Here is an 18,179-nt window from a genome sequence, read left to right as displayed (position 1 = left end):
TATATATATATATATATATATATATATATATGACATATAATGCAAAAGTTTATTTAAAAAATTGCAATTAGATAAATTTATTATATTTTTACTTACTTCTTGTGACGTTTTAGTATTTTCGAGATCATTTTCTATACTATTTAATTTTAAATCAACAGATAAACCTTCTTCTATTTTTATGCTAGGATGAGATTCAGTTTCAGCAGCTGTTAACACTAATATATACATACATAATTAATTCAAATAATATAACTTAGATATATATATGTATAAGCCATTATTATAATTATCATTTAACCTGTTGAATTTCCAGATTGTCTAATAGCATTACACCTATCAGGTTTCTTATTGTTTGCAATAGCAGTGGTAAGGGACAGGCTATTTGCTAATGTCGTAAATGCAGACCGTGCTTTTAATCTTGGCAGAAGAGGAATAGTTCGACGACCTTCAAGAGTCCAATCTATACCAGTATTTGGACCATTAAGTCTGGATAACAATAAATTTATATTATTTAAACGAATAAGCTTTTTGTTTTTTCAGTCTTTAAAACTTTCAATCTTTTATAGTATTATGTGTTCGACAATAATATAATAAACTATATTTTATAAATAATTTCATTAAATCTCATATGCACAATATTTTATATATATTAAACAATAGATATCTCTTTATTTTCTTGTAAGCTTCTCAAGTTCACTGTCGCAAAGAATACATACTGTTCTGCAATTGTTGCAAGTTTCTCGTCGTTCACAGCTCTCCGTATTTCAGCACGGTGTCTTTCATTGGAGATATGTAATACTTTAGTAAGTTCGTGCAATAATGTCTGTTTTTCGTTGGTGAAAGGACCTTGAGCACGTAGAACAGAAACCATATTTCCATAAGCGTCTAATTCTATAACATAAAAAGATCATATATCAGAAAATTTATTATGTTTGAATGTTATTAATTTTATAAAATGTATTTATTTAAATCTACAATTTGTATTAGTCCTATAATGGTAAAGGAGATCAGATACGACCCATAGTTTCGTTTATTTTACCTAATAACTAGATATTTTGCGATCCAAAGTGGGACAACTTTATGTTGAATGGGAGAATATATCATGGATATAAAAGGCAATAAAATAACAGAAATTTATTTTCAAAAATAATACAAGTACTTATAAGTATTTGTCTTGTTTTTTTTTTTGGCGAAATAATTGCTTTGAAAGTATGATACTAGTCATATTAATTTTACAGTCCATGCGCTATATATTTATTTCTTTTTATCCATTTTGTTATTAATTAATATCAATATTAGATAAAAAATAAATAATATTATTTTATAATATTTTATGTTACGTAATTGTATTTAGTTTTTTGTGCATTAAAGAAAAACATTTAAGTATATTTAAGTATATTTTTTATACAATGTTTTCTAGAATAGTGTATTAAATATGTGCAAAAGTTTTAGTCTTTTTATAACCCTCTGATATAATTATTTAAATTTTAAGTAAATTTCCGATTTTTTGCATTTTTAAGAAATGTTATCAAAATCTATATATACATTGTGTGTGTGTGTGTGTGTGTGTGTGAGACATCATGTCATAATTTAATAATAAATATAAGAACAAAATTGAACAGCTATGCCAAAAAGATCCTTCTAAACATTTGATAGGACATAAATGGTATGTTGCTTTACAATCTGCTCCAACCAGATGAAATAATTATTACCGAATGTTATAATGGTAAAATAAAAAAAAAATATAATTAAATGTTAGATTCGATCCAATACCGTTTTGTTTATTTTTTATCTAATGGCTACATTCCGTTTTTCACTGCCATTGCAAGCACTGAAAATTTATAATTCACATATTTATGGTATAGGTATTACCTATACCATAAATTTCCAGTACTCGTGAATAATAGAATGCGACTCATATAAATAAATACATTTAAAAAAGTATCACCAAGAAATCTAATAAAATAATCCACTTTTAAAGCTATTGTTTTGCCGAGAAAAATATGTCAAGATATAAATAATTTTTATTTAGTTAAATCATTTGATTAACAAAATCAAATAGAAAATCAATTTAGCAATGCAAACTAATTCATTTACTAAAAACCGGAGTTATTTTGCAGTACAACAACATGTTATTATTGTACTCAAGGAAAAATTCAGGTACATGTATATCATGTGAATTTTCAAAAGTTTGATACTAAAATATGGAGTTTACCGTTGTAAAAATAATAGATAATATTCAGGTACCAATAAGCCAAAAGAGTTACAAAGTTTTAAAGTAAAGTTTGGAATGACCACACGTGCTGAACAGATTCACAGCAAATGGCCGAAAATGGGCTTGCGTCTAGTTACAGCGTCTATTGTGAGTTGAAAATGTTGAAAACTCATTTTAATTCCCCCACAAATGCTTAAGAATTGCATTAAATACTTTTAACATGCATTATACTATAATATATTTGCATTATATTTTCTGTTTAATAACATCCGAGAGAATAATTTCTTGTTAGATGTTACATGGATTCGTCAAGAGAGACATTTCAGCCATTTTCTGATATTTGTAACATGTGCGGTAATTCCAAATTAAAAAAATTACGTAACTCTAATGCTTTAGCCCAATGACGCCTAAATATTACATATTATTTTTACAAACTCTATCTCACAATATCAAATTATATATCTCAATATCAAACTTTCCAAAATCTATGTACTACATACCTGAAAATCTCTCCTTGTCAGCAAATCATGTTTTACTTTGGCTGAAAGGTTCTCCTGTATACAATGTATTCATCTACCTTCGAATTATTTATTTCAATCAACACAGCATTCTTCAGATGAACAGCACTTTAAAGATATAGCCGATTGTGAGATATGAAAATGGTTTGATTTTATTACCTCCAAACAAATCTTTTTTTTTTCGCAAAAAAATCCAAAATTTACAAAAGATGTCAAAGTTGCAGAAACTATGTCATATAAATATGTTGGTGACTAAATATCATTAAATATTATACTGCATATATTGTTCATTAAAAAACAAAAATGTAAAAAAAAATTAAAAGCTTATACATAAAATACTATATACATATATATGTATATTGTTAGATATATCTATATTTTGATTTACATATCTAAAATATTTGTACAAATTGTCCATGTTTAATAGATAATTACAAAACATTTTTTTACTTATACATGACTACCTTCTTATGTATACATAAGGCATGGATCTAAAATAAAAACTACATATGCTATAATTTACCATTAAACGTGCTGTCTAATTCCACGCGTTATCTAGAGAAGACAAAGGTCATTTTCTAATATTAACATAAAATAATAGCTGCAGCGTCCAGACTCTGCCAGCATTGCCAGAAGAATGCCAGACGTTGAGCTTATGTCTTCCAATGTTGTGTTTCATATTAAATGAGATGTCGACTTATCCATTCGATACAAAGATCAACTGTTGTGTTTAATAACTAAATACAAAACGAGAATGATGCTTCCATGCCAAGCCATATCTGCTGTTGCTGAATTGGCTCTCTGGAATTTTTGATGGACTCAGTTTTCGTCCTGTGAGAAACGCGCAACGTGAAAATTATGATTTCAGCAACATCGCCGTCACTGCAGCATAAAAATACTGCGGAAAGCAGCCTCGCGTTTACGATAGAATTTTTTACAGACAGCACGAAGTCGGAACGCAACCAAAAGGCAGGACACATCGATGAGGTTCGCTCGTTAAACGAGGCTATTATTTAGCCCACATAACCTTACCGAGGCATCGTAGGCACTTCCTGCACTCGTCGCGAGTCATCTCCGATCGCATCGGCCACATGATTCCACGACTCTTCCGTAGTCCGATCCGAGTCAGTCCAAGTCACACGAATAAGACAACGAAATCAGCGCGCGTCTCCCGAAGCATTTTCGAAGCCTCCGTCAGTATCCGTTGACAGTCGTGAGAGTCGTGCAATGTGAAGTTGTCTACTACTAGCACTATTTTATTACCATTCTCAATGAGAAAATCCCTGGAATTCCTGTTGGCTGAATTTATGCTTCGGGTCTTAACTCTAAAATCCTAAAATCCAACCAATAAGGCTGCCAGTCCTAACCGAAACTTGTATTCTATTGGCTGAATTTTAGGATTTCAGGGTTAAAACCGAAGCAGCACTAATGCCAACCGCATTAGTCGAGCCTCGAGCGACGTGAAGTTGACAGCTTTTATACAGGCGGAATCGCATGTGTCGACGAGTTTATTTATCCTTAAGTCTGGATTCTCATGTAGCACTGGCAATTTTGATATTGAGCGCTGATTGATAGAAAACGAGTTATGCAGATAAAATTTACCCCTTCACTAATCTTGTACCAAACATTAACTAAAAAGAACATATTAATATTATGAAACTGGCTAATTATACAAACAATAAATTTTTAAACTAAATGTTAATTAAAAGTATAACAGAAAGTTATTATTTCTTTTTTTTACGTACCACAGAATACATCGATTGTCTTTTAAAACAAGTACGTGCGCGCGCGCGCGCAGGTATGTGTACTACTACGCAATTAAATCTTTATTCAAGGTATATAATCAAATTTCTTCGACTACAATCTTAATTTAAAATCTCGTTACAGGGAGAATTTTTCAAATTTAGTCAGATTTTAATTTTTAAAAAGTGGAGATCGAACTTTCTCTCTCTTTCTCTCGCTCTCTCTCGGCGGAACTTTAAAATCATTCGTAAGGATTCAGCGATGCCCGAGAGAGAAGAAATCCAGGAATTGATCTGAAATTTACTGGAACAAAAATAATAGAAGTTGTAAGTTGAATATATAGGGAAAGAATTAAAAAATAAATAAAAATTAAGTTTTTGGAAGTAAAAATTGAGATAATGATACGTTAAAGAGAGAGTTTTATGTTTTTTTTACGCTTCATTATTTTAATTTTCTTTTTTTAGAAGCTTCGTTTACACTTCTGTATAATTCTTACATTCGACTTACATTTTAATTTTAATTTTTAATTTTATTTTTCATCTAAGAATTATCGAATTGTCGATTGATATTGTATGCGGTTCACTCGGGGTGCTTTCGGGGTGCGAACATGGCTGCCGGAGGATCGATAGGGATGCATAAGACATTAAATTTGCCTTGTGCCGCTACACGGATAGTGACTCCTCGCGATCTCTGTCCGTGAACGTCACCGTTTCTCCGGATATGCTGGGATATGCGGCGCAGTGACGCGAACTCATTCCCTGTGCGCGCGCGCATCGTTCAGCTGATTCGCGGTCGACGAGTGAAAGTGCTCCGAATACCTGTCGAGCCGTGAAGACCACGGGGCCTGATGGTCCGTGTGCAGCGCGATGCGTCGGACGTGAGGTGGTGACGTTCGGCCGTACCGAAAGTTCCTAATGCAACTTTAGGTAATATAGCATACAAAAGTCAGTGGTCGATTTCTCTTAAAACAATAATTAGAATTGTCTTTTTCCTCCTTCTCTTTCTCTCTCGTATTTTGCTTACTGCTAGTGTATAATAATGAAAATAAATCGTACAACTTTTTCTTTTAATCAGGACAATAATACAGAATTTTTCCTGAGATAGTAAAACAAAAGCGAATTTCTATTCTAATTGCAATTGATGCAATTTAAAAGATATTTTTATAAAATATTATAATTAACAGAGAGTGAAAAATGAATTCTTTTGAAACCTTGCCAATCTAAATTTTTTTATATATACAATAGTTAATTACATATGGCTGCAATGTCAGAGTCCTCCGTCGATCGCTTTTAATTGTGCATTGAAATATATATTTTAAAAAGACTACATATATATTAGTAATATAAATTCGTGTGAAATTATATATATAACTGTATAATAAATTATATAAGTAACTAAGATCCAAGATTAGACTGTTGTAGGCTTCATATTCATATTAGTTATGTTCTTACATTTTGACGGTCTTTAGATTTGAATATTGTTTATATATTTTAATTTTTATAATTCTTCCTACAGCTTGTTTTTTTGGAATTCAACACTCATGGAAGAGGGACTGAATTTTCAACAATTGTGGCTCTAATATGCATATTTGGAACTCTTTCTCTTATGCGCATGTGTGTGATAATAAGTAATAGTGTGTGCATCAATACGTTTTATTGTTAATACTCATCTGAAAAGAACTTTCTTTAACAACTATTCCACCTTCAGCATGAACATTGAGAACTTCTTTTTAACATATGCATAATACAACGTTACTTATGCAATAATCTGTATCTGGGCCACATTCGTATTGTGCGTTGCATTAATTGATACTCAAAGGAAAGACTGGATCTTCAACAGCTGTGATTTAATATGGACAGTTTGCAGCTGGTTCTGGTGATCATTTTTACATTTGTTTGCGGTGTAATATGTACCTTGGCGTTGCAGTTTTATCTGTTCAAGAGGTATTTAGAATCAGGACCTCAGGCTGTTCCGCCACAAAGGCAGCTGCAGCATGGCAAGACGCAATTACCTAAAGAGCTGGTGGAACAAATGCAGGAGGAACGGGCAAATTCCAATAATAGTATGGCCCGACAAGCGATGTCTCAGGGCAATGAGAATCTGGCTATAAACCTTACGTTGCAATTTCTCTTCAACGAGCTCCGAAATGCCGAGCGAGTACGTCTGTGGCTTTACAGGAAATTAAATAACGAATTTAAGGAGCTTCTGACGCAGTCGACCACCGCCAAACTGTTAGACAGTGTAAAAGTGAGAATTATTAACCTGAAACGATTTTAGAATGATATAACAAAAAGCACTTGTTCAAAAGCATTTGTAATAAATTTGTAAATAAACCCTCTCTAACTGTTTGCAGTTGAGAGACTTAAACCTTGGCACGCAATTTCCAACGATAAAGGGTTTGGAAGTCGCTGATTCAAAAATCGACGCCGACACAGGTTTGCTGGAGTCTCTGGACTTGGCCTTAGATTTACATTACTCAGGAAACTTTCAATTGTCTATAGATGTTAAGATGCTGCTCGGTAAAACAGCCTATATGGCGTTGCAAGGTACTGTATGATATTAAAAGTATAAGATGATATAAAAACAATTAAAAATTACTGTGTTATATTGTTTATACGTTATTAATTTTTATAGTAAAGCGTATCAGTGGTAAAGCTAGGCTGCAGTTTACTCGTGTACCGTACACACACTGGTCATTGAGCTTTTATTCTGATCCGATCTTGGAGCTGGAAGTACAATCACAATTTCAAGGTCGTCAGTTACAGCCACAGATAATTTCAATCATTACCAGTCAGATTAGGAGGGCAGTGAAGCGGAAGCATACTCTACCTCGTTATAAGATGCGTTATAAACCGTTTTTCCGAAGATTGAACGACGAGGCCGTGGATCTCTCAGAAGTATAATACTTTCTTCCTTTAAATTTATCCATAGTTTTAATTCACTTGTTATTTGCAAAAATTTCAATTCGAGAAATAAAGATTAGCTTTTATAATTTTCACTTTAATTTATTTTCATACAATATCTTTAACCATATTTTTTAGGTCGCTAGTACTCAACTTACTCCAGGATATTTGGAGGTCGTACTATTGGAGATCAGCAGATTAAATCTTGCACCTATCGTTCTCAATAACGCCGAAGACGTATCACAGATAGAAGTCTATTGCACTATGAGCATAGATTCCACACCATGGATTTACTTAACACAGTATAACGGGGTTCCATATATGGTGTTAGACTTAATCATCAGTAAAACGGGTTCCCAGCAGTTGGGTGTAGTATTCAAACAGGAGATTGTGCCAGAGATCGGCCAAATGTGCGTACTAGTTGAGACTATAGTATCCGGCAGTCCGGCAGCAATCGCCGAAATGAGAAAGGGTGACATTTTGGTAGCGGTGGACAGCAAAAAGGTGTCAAACATGAACCAAGTAGCGAAATTCGTCAAGTCCGCTGTACAACGACGTTTTATTATCAGGGTGGAAAGACGGTATTCGAAGGCAGATTCAAACGAGAGAGGACAAAAAACAGATAACGAGAGAATGCTTTTCGCAGAAAGAAAGACTTCGAAGAGTGATTCAGTGAGTAAGCTAGACAGCCCGAGCATGGAAGACGCCGGAAAGATAAAGTTCGAGACACAGATTAAGTTCTCTGATCTACGAGATTCTGACACTGATCTCACAGACACCCGATCGGAAACCAATAAGCTATTCAAGAGAAGAAAGAGCAGCATTCAGACAGAAGAAATCGCCCATACGCCGGATACTACGCCGTCTCGACGAATCTCGATGATTTCCACGTCATCGGCGTCATCCAGTAATGTTCAATTTTATCTTCCGGACGACAACAGTAGCACAAACAATATTGCTGATCTATATCACAACACGAAAGAAAAACCATATGCCTCTCTAATTACCTTCGAAGAGACCAAGAGCTTCCGGGTCGATTCTGAATTGCAATACTTAAATGTAGGTGTATGGGGCCGTGTGAAGAGCGGCGAAACACCACCGAGATTGCTTGGCTATATAAATGCACCTGTAAAATTAATCCTATCGCAGTGTTGCACCTCCACAACTGGACATTACCTAAAATGCCATGCTTTGTTACCTCCAGACAGTGGTAGGTGTGAAAAGAATTATTCTTTTCTTTTTAGTTATATTTATAACTATTACAAATATATATTATATACATAATTGTAAACGTAATAGGTTTGATTTTATGATAAGTCTTCTTAAATGAACATGATTAATAATAAAAGAATAAATTTCTTTTGCATCAAAATTTTGATAGATTTTGTTAGTTCTAAAAAGAATTAACTAAAAATAAGTTTAAAGAATTAATTATAAGATTTCTTTTAAAGCTTCTTTAGCAACATCATACGTAAGACTGCAGGGTTATTCAGGATTCGATCCAACACTCTGTTATGGCGACATCCTGCTATCATACGTATGGGAATCTTGTCGACCAAGCGATCTCACAGTTAATGATTTTGGAAAGAAGGAGAACGCAGAAACTGCCAAAATTCAACCGATTGCAAGCGAGGAAGTTACTGACAGAAAGATGCACGATTTTATCAGGACGCATTTCCACAGAGCAACACATTGCGATTTTTGTACGAAAAAAGTAAGTATGGCATTACAAATCAATAATTTATTTAATTTATCGAATTATTCACATAAAAATCAATAAAATTAATTATACTGACAATGAGTAAAAAATGTCAATTTTAATAAATATTTGATTTAATACTGCCAACTAAACATTTACTTACAATAAAAATAAATATTTGTTTAATAAAAAAATATTTGTTAAATCAAATTGATGGTTTTGTACCAAAATATATCTTTATAATTATTAAATATTATATTTAAGTGGTAGACTAAATATTTATTAGAATTTAAACTATATTTTTTCTCCATGTATGTATCTTCTTTTTAATTAATGTTTGTTGTTAATTTTTAATTAATGTTAATTAATGTATCCGAGGGAGAGAGAGAGAGAGAATTTGTCAAAAATGTAAGATATATTATATCTATGTAATCTAATTTTTAAAATAGAACTATTTTTATTTTACCAAAATTTTATTTTATTTTATTCCTATTTTTTTATTTTATTTCCTATTTTTATTCTACTTAATGATTATTCGGATTGTTTTCTGTGCAGATTTGGCTAAAGGATGCAGTACAGTGTCGAGACTGCGGCATGGTATGTCACAAAAAGTGCGAAGCACGTTGTCAGGCGTCCGGCACCTGCGGTGCAGAAAGTCTAGCAACGTTGGCCCTGGAAGCAGACGAGATCATCGGCGAACCAAACGTTGGGGATATCTCTAGCCCGGAGATCTCTCTGACTGAATGCGAAGATAACGTACAGGTACTCAAGACGTAGAACTTTAGGGCATTTTGCTATCCGCGAGCGTAATAATTTTGTATTGCGTTACTTGATGCTTCCTATACGGGAAAGCAGATTCGGACCGAAAGAAAAAAGACACTTAATCTTCGCTATTAGCACCTAGAAAACTTTAATTTATTTAAGAGAAACTCTATCTTAATAGTATTTTTTTTACATTAAGTTATAAACGACATAATATTTTGCTTTCTAGTCCGATGCTGTGAACCTTATAATTGAATGATTAATATCAGTAACATTATTTTGTATATTTGTATTATAATTTATATATTGCAATTCTTTACACAAATATGCAGTTTATAATCACATCATGACGTTGACGTTTTACAATCACATCATGACGTACATTCAATCAACTATATTACGAGTACATTATTTATTTATTTTTTAGAAATCACATTAAACGTTCCTCATATTATAATTTAAATATTGCCTAATATTTATATCTATCAATGTAAATAAAGAATATTTAAAATAACAAAAATAATATTAAAATATTATATGATGTACATCATATAATATTTTTATATTATGTATTATTACATAGATATAGATAATATATAATATATAAAAAATATAACATTATAATATTATATACAATATTATATTTAAAAATAATATCTATATTTATAATATTTTTATTATTTAACGTATTTTTAAATGTAGCAATAATGGACTTTGTTTTTGCATTTTAAACATATTCGGTTTTACTCAACTGTTATTTATTTATTTATACCTATATACAATGTTTTTTTATCAAGTTATACTATAAAGAGATCGATTTTTATGTGATATTAATTTTGTTGATATCGTTCTGAGCATTAATCATGTGGACACATCAAATAATTATCATTATTACATATCGATGAAATATAGGAGCGTTTAATGACATGTCACATGGTTAAGGGACTGTACAATTTTCGAAAATTCACGTGTGTCTTCAAATGCATTTATCTTGATATTTTGTATATAGCAGAGATTGTTAAGCGTGACTTGCATTTTGTTGTTGGCAATAAAATGAACTGAACATATGCACGGGGAGGTGAAGGTTCTTTGTAAGGCTTGCACCTTGACCATGCCTTTGTTCTCAATGAATTACATATGAGTAGATAAGTATGTTTAATTTCCTTTCTCGTATGAGGTCAACAGTGTTTTTATTTTTATCAATTTTCAAATTTTTTTAAATTATAAATAAAGCATATATTTTCTACTATCAACATATGTGATATTTGTGAGTAGTCAGCAAAAAAATATATTTTAAAATTATTCTAAATAAATATTTTTTTAACTTTTAAACAGATTCCTGTAACGTGGATGTACAGTATTAAAATTTATTTATATTTTATTTCGATCTAATGTGTCTTAGAATTTAGATAGCGATACATTGGCAAGTATAAAGCATTTTGAAATTCCGTAGATTGTATATATACGTTGTTGGTAAAATAACGTACGCTTTACGACAAAAATAGCGCAATCAGTTTTGTACTTCTAATTTATTATTTTACGAATAGCTTGTTATCGTAAATGGTGAAAAGGTATTAATCTATTTGAAATCCATTGATCGATTAATTAGGGCGCAAGTATGATGGCCATGAAGGCTAGTATAGCTAACACTCTATTGGGCCTGAAGAAGGCTGGAAGTACCAGTTGCTTGGCCCCACCGGCTTCCGGTATTGGTCTGGCATCTCGAAGTCTCCCCCCAAGTCCCTGTGCATCCCGCAAGGTAGAATAATAACACAAATTTGTTCGTTCGAAGCGGAGAAGGTACTCAATTTAAAAAAAATCTGACGAAATTTTTAACATTTATTTGTTAGTATTGCGATCCTAATGAGCAAAGGAAATAATGGAAGAATTTATGACAATTACATTATAATCTGAATATAATTATAAATAATTATATTTTATATTATTTTTAATTAAAAGATTATATTAAAAATATGTATGAAACATAATACTTTATAATTAGATCAAAGATGAATCTGAATTTTTTTGGTCTATATTCCGCGTTTTGTCTTCTATTTTTAAAATTGCATTAAATTTTAAATGGACTAGGAACTGTAATTTCAGTAAAATATTCTTTTTCTTTTGCATATATCATTACGCAACTTTCCATTTTACCATATAGTTTTTTATCTGGATTGCATTAAACCTTCTCCGCTTCATCTTTTTCCATGTTTTCTCAAATTGAGACAAAAGGAGAAAAAAGAACATATTCTTTGAAAAATTTTTGATATCTTACAGTTCTCTTGCTTGTGTGTTTATTCGCTTTAATCATTCCTTCATCAATCATGCCTTACAAATCGCCACCAAAGATAAACTTGTTAATTCTCACATAAGATGCAAGATAAAGTGATTAAAATGCATACTAACGATAAACAATAGAATTTGAGGCAATTATGATCCAGTTAATCATTAATTTTTCATAGATTATTTATTTATGAATTTCTGAATTTTCTAAATTCTCTCAATGTTTAGCGAATAGTTACTATCATCTACAGATTATTATTTCTATCACATGAGAGATGTTATATTTATCACTTGCTCGAAACTGCTGCAAGTTTTCTCATTGACGAGGATTTTCAACAACACGATGAACGCTGATCACAACACTGATTGCATTGCAATTGCACCTTAACACTGAAGGCAAGCTTCCACACGGTGATCATATAGATATAGGAAGATCAATGCGACTCACACGCATGATCGGTTCGACTGCTTGATTATATGTTTCACTTTCCGAATCGGCATAACATCGAACGAGGATGCATCTTTTAGAGAGCGCATCACATTAATCAGTCTAATGAAATTGTTGAAACGTTTAGAATTCATTGGCTGGAGGTCTGGGTATAAATCCTGACCTCTTGGAGGGTGCTGAGCCAAGTGTTGCAGCTCCACTTATGGCTGGTGATCTAGACGACGGTCTTATGTCAAGAGCCAGGGATACCGGAAAGTTCTTGTATAAATACTTGGAGCCGCAGGAGCGTGTCGAAAAAATCAACACCATGGTACGCAATATAAATTATTTTTAAGTATAAAAGATAATTTAAGAGATTTATCTTACAGAACTAGAAATTCATAGATTACTAAATCGAGCAAAAAAGTCTTCCTGATCAAAGAGTTCTAAAACCCTTAAATATTGAATCACCGTGATTTCAATAATAATAAAATTGCTTGCATAGTCAATGTAAAAAATTTAACTGTAGGAATTTATTAAATAAATATATCTTTTTGCAGATGGGAAAATTGAAGAACGCTTTAGATGCTGAAACTACCTCAAGATTAGAGCTGTCCCAGAACGGAGACGCGGACAGCATGAAACTGATCGCGCAGAGCGACTTGCGAGTGCAAGCACTAAGCGTGCTGCTACTACATTACTGCGCCGGCTTGCAACACGCGCAGGAGGCGGTGGACCGACCACAAACCAACAAGGAATTTTAACAGGAACTTATTCAATTAATATGACAGCTTTAAGAAAAAAAAGCGCATTTTCTCCTATTCCCCTTCTCTATAAAACAAATGAAAATGTAGCGATATTTTATAATGGAATAATGTATAATTGCTTTTGCCATTTATATGTATATTTCATAATGAGCAACGACTGGATAACACTAACACTATGTTACATCAATTTTATGATATTGATATTGCCGGTTTTTAAAATTAAAATATAAAAATTGTAATATTATCAGGCTGAATAAAATGCACGGAAATATTTATATTATTATGCACAGATAAATAGGGAGCAAATATCTAACAGTATTTATATTAACATTCCATCAGTGCAGATATCAGAGTCACAAATTATATCTTGTAATCACTTTTTCTTGTTTCTACTATTTACCGTATAATATTTTAGAAAACGTTACTTATGTAGCATTATTGTGACGTTACATGACGATGCATTTTAACGTTGATGTAACATTTTAAAAATATTATATATTACAATACTACAGAGAGAGAGAGAGAGAGAGAGAGAGAGAGAGAGAGAGAGAGAGAGAATGCGTGTGTTTTTGAATGCATATTACGCCATAGTTGTTCCAAGGTCTATTCTACATTAGTCAATTGATTGAAATTTTAACACAATTTACAATAAGTGTCGATAAAAAGACAAATGATAAAATGCAGTTATTAATTGGTGCAAATTTTTTAGTCCTGTAATAAATTTTTAAAAACAAATATTTTTAACAATTACAGTCTTCTTTCAAAATCTTTCAAAATCGTTTTTAAAAGAGATTTTATATTATTTTTTATATCTCGCTTAATTTATAGAATTTAATGTTAATATTTGTAAACGATTGCGTAATTATATATTTGCACTGTATACAGGATTAACCGAAATGCTGTGTGTGCGTTGTGCACGTAAACAATACATACGTAATTACGCACGCAAATAATTGTTAGATACACAAACTAACAATTTTGTGTATCTAACAAGACTTAATAATTTTATCGATTTATAATTTGTGTTATAATTTGCATTATAGCTGGATAATACTCAGAGATAGGATATTATATTTGCCCAGAGAGAACACCAAACTCGTTAAAATTAGTATTGATAGATTGTTATAATAATAATTATTGCAATGTGCGTAGGAACGTGCGTGTGTATTCACGCAACAAGAGAGTGCTCTTGCTTGTGAAATGTTATCTAAACAAGCTTTCCTTAAAAAAACAGTGCGATTTCCCAAATGCCTAAAATACATTTTATCTAATAACTATTTTATGCGATATACATATGTTAGGTTCGTGAATGTAATATATGATGAACATATTATTATATTGTAAATTTTTAAAACTATTTATAGATTGAGATGATGATTTGTCGCCATCATAGGTGATGATCTATCTGAACGGACAGTTGTTGAATATACGAGTAGTGCACAGTTGTGTACTTTACGCCAAAATACGTGTGATAAGAAGATGTCTTACACATTTCTAATAACATTTTCAGATTTTACGTTTCTTAACGAAACCAATTTGCGATCTTAATCGTTAAAAAAATATTTGACAGGAGGAATTTTATTATCTATACTGCTTTCTATGTATATACGTCTTTTAAATTACGGTACATTCTACTGTTTATGATCTTTATTAAATAGTTCACTTTCAGATTATAATCATACAAGGAAAATGGAAGTAAATGCCATGACGTTTTTCAGTATCTTACTTACGAATCGCAGATGGTGCCAAATAATTTAAACTGTAACACAGAACATATCTTTTAACTGGAACGATTATACTGAATGGCATTAAATAACATACTATATATTCGCATGTTAAAAATTAAAAAAAGGGTATGTTTCCGTATGTTTCATACTGAGAAAGAACTGGAAGCGAACGAGTTGGCGTTACATTTAACATTAGATATGATTCTGCGATTCCGATCTCTATTTACGTAAAAATGCATTTGGAAGCCATTTGACTGGCAACTGGATGGTTACGTGTAACGCTAAATGCGCTGAATGAATACAGATTTTTGCCTGTTGAATCTATAATCAAAGAATTTTACCGCTTTGGCCTAAATTGACGATATTGATATGATAATCAATGAAGAAACTGCAAAAATTTTGACTGTATTTAACTTAATTATTCACAGTGCATTTAATAGCATACGAACAGCTTCGTATTAGCGAAATCCATCCATAAGCATTTTTGTGTGGCTGTAATTTAAGGTGTTACGTGATTGCAAACCGATGTATTATCGCTCATTGTTATATATAAAGTGAAACATAAAAGTGAATACACATTGTTAATTATTGTAATTCTCTCTATTTATAATACGCCCTAGTATACGTACCTTATATATCTGTGATCTATTGATACTTGAAAATGCAATCGCATAATTCAGAAACTATTCAATTTCTATAATTAGAACTCTCATTTGAGAATTAATTGCAAATTGTATATCAACGCTATTATTTAAAATAGAATTTATTACACGTCTCTTCTACCTATGTTTCTAGCTATATGTTTTGCGTATTAAAATTTATTTATAATTTTAATAGTAATTCTTCACAAAAGTTTTACAATCTCAGAAGTGCAAGTACTAGACTGAAGTACTATGAAGTAGTAACGGAAGTTCATCGTATCACGTTCCGTGCATCTATAACGAACACGTTGCTCTCGACTGCACTTTGTTTGCGCGAGAAAGACTTTCGTGTCTTTATTTTTTGATTCACCCTCGTCTAAAGGCGCACGTGTTACAAAAGAGTCCGGCGCAGTTAAAGAGATACACAAAAGTCGCAATAAAAGTCACCGAGGCAGGATGGACCGCGTCGTCGAATCGTGTTGTTCGCACCGGGGAAATTCCACGATGAAAAATAGATATTCGCGAAAATCGAGGTCGCGTGAACGCGCGTCACGAACGCGACATTTATGTTGCAATCTCTCGCGCGTCTTTGCTGAAGATGTATTAAGTCCTCTCGCGATTATAACTAACTATAAGTTTTGCATTAATCGTACCTACTTGTACCCTCAAGAAGAGGATTTGTCTAATTTTTGTTCTGTAATTTAAAAAAATTGATTCTTATGAAAAATTCGAAATTGTGACAAAGATTCAATTTGCACAATTAGATGGGAATTTTAATGAAAATGAGGAAAATGCGCGATGAGAATAGTAGAACGTTAAGGGGAGGAACATGCTCATATGTACATCCGGCCGTGTTTGTGAAATCATGGTCGCGTAGACGATTTACCAGTAAATACCAAAAACCGAAAACGCAGTAGAGAGAACATGCGACTTCGTGTTACAAAGAACTGACGGACGTCAGCGGCGACGAAGTCACAGGGCCAATGTACGCTGGTTGGCAAGGATGCGAGCCAAGGTGTCTCTTCCCTCGATGTTTTCCCCGTTTCTTCTCCGTTGAAGAAGGAAAAAGACACGAACGGAAGCCAGCCAGCCAACGTAGAAACTGCAAAGGCATTTGATTTCTTCTGTATGTATATCAACATGCCGATATATATGTTGAAAAGTCCATTAATCTGAAATACTTTACTATAATGTTATCAAAAAAACTTGAACATCAATCTAAAATATCTAAATGATTGAAAAACGTAAAATTATCAAAATAATTGAAAAATATAAAAATTAAATATTCAAATGTTCTCAAAAAGAACAAAGTTAAATTAATTTGATATTGATTGAGTTACGATAAAACAAATAACAAATTCAATCAATAATCAGTCAAATTGACATTATTTGATTTTCTTGCTTTCCTTGGGCTCTCAAGAAGATTAAAAATTTAAAGACTGGGGATCTGAGAATCTTGAGATATGTAAAAATTATTTATGTCTATTTCTTTTGTTGATAGAAAAAAATTACAAATTATCTATAAATTTAATTTACAAATTTAAATTACAAATTTAAATTACAAATATTTATGTATCTATATTATTTAAAAAGAATCAAAGGAAAATGTTCAAAAATTTCAAAATTAAATCTAAGGGTTCAAGAATGACATACTGATCGAACCATCACAGATCGGATCCATGATCTGGCTCGTCATTTCATATCCTACGTCGCACGAAGAGGCGAAAACGACGAAAGAGAGAAGTCATGGGGGATTTTGGTCCGCGGTTGTCTATTTTCGTCGACAAGATGTACACGCAGTATCCTCTGGCTGCGGGCCAAGCATACCGCGGAACCGTATAAACATTTTGTCCCTGTTGAGCACTGAGCTTCACAATGAATGGAGAGCAAAGTCCTCTAATGCGGAGGAAGAAGAAGCGCTCGAGTGGGGTTGCAGACAGTGGTGAAATTTGTTTTACCAGCCCGGGTCTTAGTTGTTTTTCGTCTTCTTTAAGAAATATACGAGACTTTACAATTACGAATGAAACATTTTTAAATAAGGTTCAGCGAGATACAAAGGAAAAATAAAACAATGCCACTATTATTCTATTTTATAACAAGCCAAATATTGTAATGTATCAATGACGATTGACAAAAAATAAAAATACACTTGTAAAAATGATATTTTAAAAAAATTTAAAAAAAATACTTTTCTACGAATTCATAAAAAATATCAAAAAGCAGTCAGTTTCTAGCTTTCTCATGATTTTAGTTAAAATTAAATGTGACTGCATACTTGTGTCGTTTTGTACCACGATTGCACTTTTGGCAATTTCGCAAATTTCTCTGGACATTCGCATGATAATTCACTATTAAAGCGAAATAGTGACGTACATCTCCACCATTTCTCAAATATTGAATTACGCACAGTAAATTGAGAAACATATGGTAAAAGCAATAAACATTTTGCGCGTTTTATACTGCGCTTATTAAATTATATTTGCAAACCAGGTTC

At 32.2% G+C, this 18,179-nt stretch overlaps 2 protein-coding genes across 3 annotated transcripts in view; one reads left to right on the top strand and one right to left on the bottom strand.

The window, feature by feature from the left end:
• Positions 1-3,826, bottom strand: part of LOC108776699 (BRCA2-interacting transcriptional repressor EMSY) — a 7,644-nt gene extending 3,818 nt beyond the window's left edge. Inside the window, exons 1-4 of the mRNA XM_018543389.1 lie at positions 3,766-3,826; positions 717-891; positions 299-486; positions 97-215 (exon numbers count right to left, since the gene is read on the bottom strand). Of these exons, the coding sequence (XP_018398891.1) occupies positions 97-215; positions 299-486; positions 717-891; positions 3,766-3,826 (543 nt within the window). The remainder of the gene's footprint in view (positions 1-96; positions 216-298; positions 487-716; positions 892-3,765) is intronic.
• Positions 3,827-6,306: 2,480 nt separating this feature from the next.
• Pdzd8 (PDZ domain containing 8) lies at positions 6,307-13,401 on the top strand. 2 transcript variants are annotated; one of them, XM_018543378.1, is made up of 9 exons: positions 6,307-6,723; positions 6,830-7,022; positions 7,111-7,373; positions 7,518-8,589; positions 8,831-9,093; positions 9,634-9,840; positions 11,450-11,599; positions 12,699-12,881; positions 13,111-13,401. In XM_018543378.1, exons 1-9 carry the CDS (start codon positions 6,328-6,330, stop codon positions 13,312-13,314), a joined length of 2,931 nt encoding a protein of 976 aa, XP_018398880.1. In that variant the 5' UTR covers positions 6,307-6,327; the 3' UTR covers positions 13,315-13,401. The 2 variants fall into 2 exon arrangements, with proteins under 2 accessions (XP_018398880.1, XP_018398881.1); XM_018543379.1 differs by lacking the exon at positions 11,450-11,599 and having other exon boundaries at positions 13,111-13,400.
• The last annotated feature ends 4,778 nt before the right edge of the window (positions 13,402-18,179 follow it).

The sequence above is a fragment of the Cyphomyrmex costatus genome, unplaced genomic scaffold, assembly GCF_001594065.2.
Source record: "Cyphomyrmex costatus isolate MS0001 unplaced genomic scaffold, Ccosl1.0 scaffold374, whole genome shotgun sequence".
NCBI classification, from domain to species: Eukaryota; Metazoa; Arthropoda; class Insecta; order Hymenoptera; family Formicidae; genus Cyphomyrmex; species Cyphomyrmex costatus.
Note: the sequence above shows the minus strand (reverse complement) of the source record. Positions and strands in the feature narration are given on the sequence as shown.

Bases quoted from the DNA above. Each gene is read 5' to 3' on its own strand.
- Pdzd8 (XM_018543378.1), top strand. From the start codon at position 6,328: ATGGACAGTTTGCAGCTGGTTCTGGTGATCATTTTTACATTTGTTTGC. The intron at 7,374-7,517 runs GTATAATACTTT...CATATTTTTTAG, and splicing joins AGGCCGTGGATCTCTCAGAA to GTCGCTAGTACTCAACTTAC. The intron at 12,882-13,110 runs GTACGCAATATA...ATCTTTTTGCAG, and splicing joins TCGAAAAAATCAACACCATG to ATGGGAAAATTGAAGAACGC.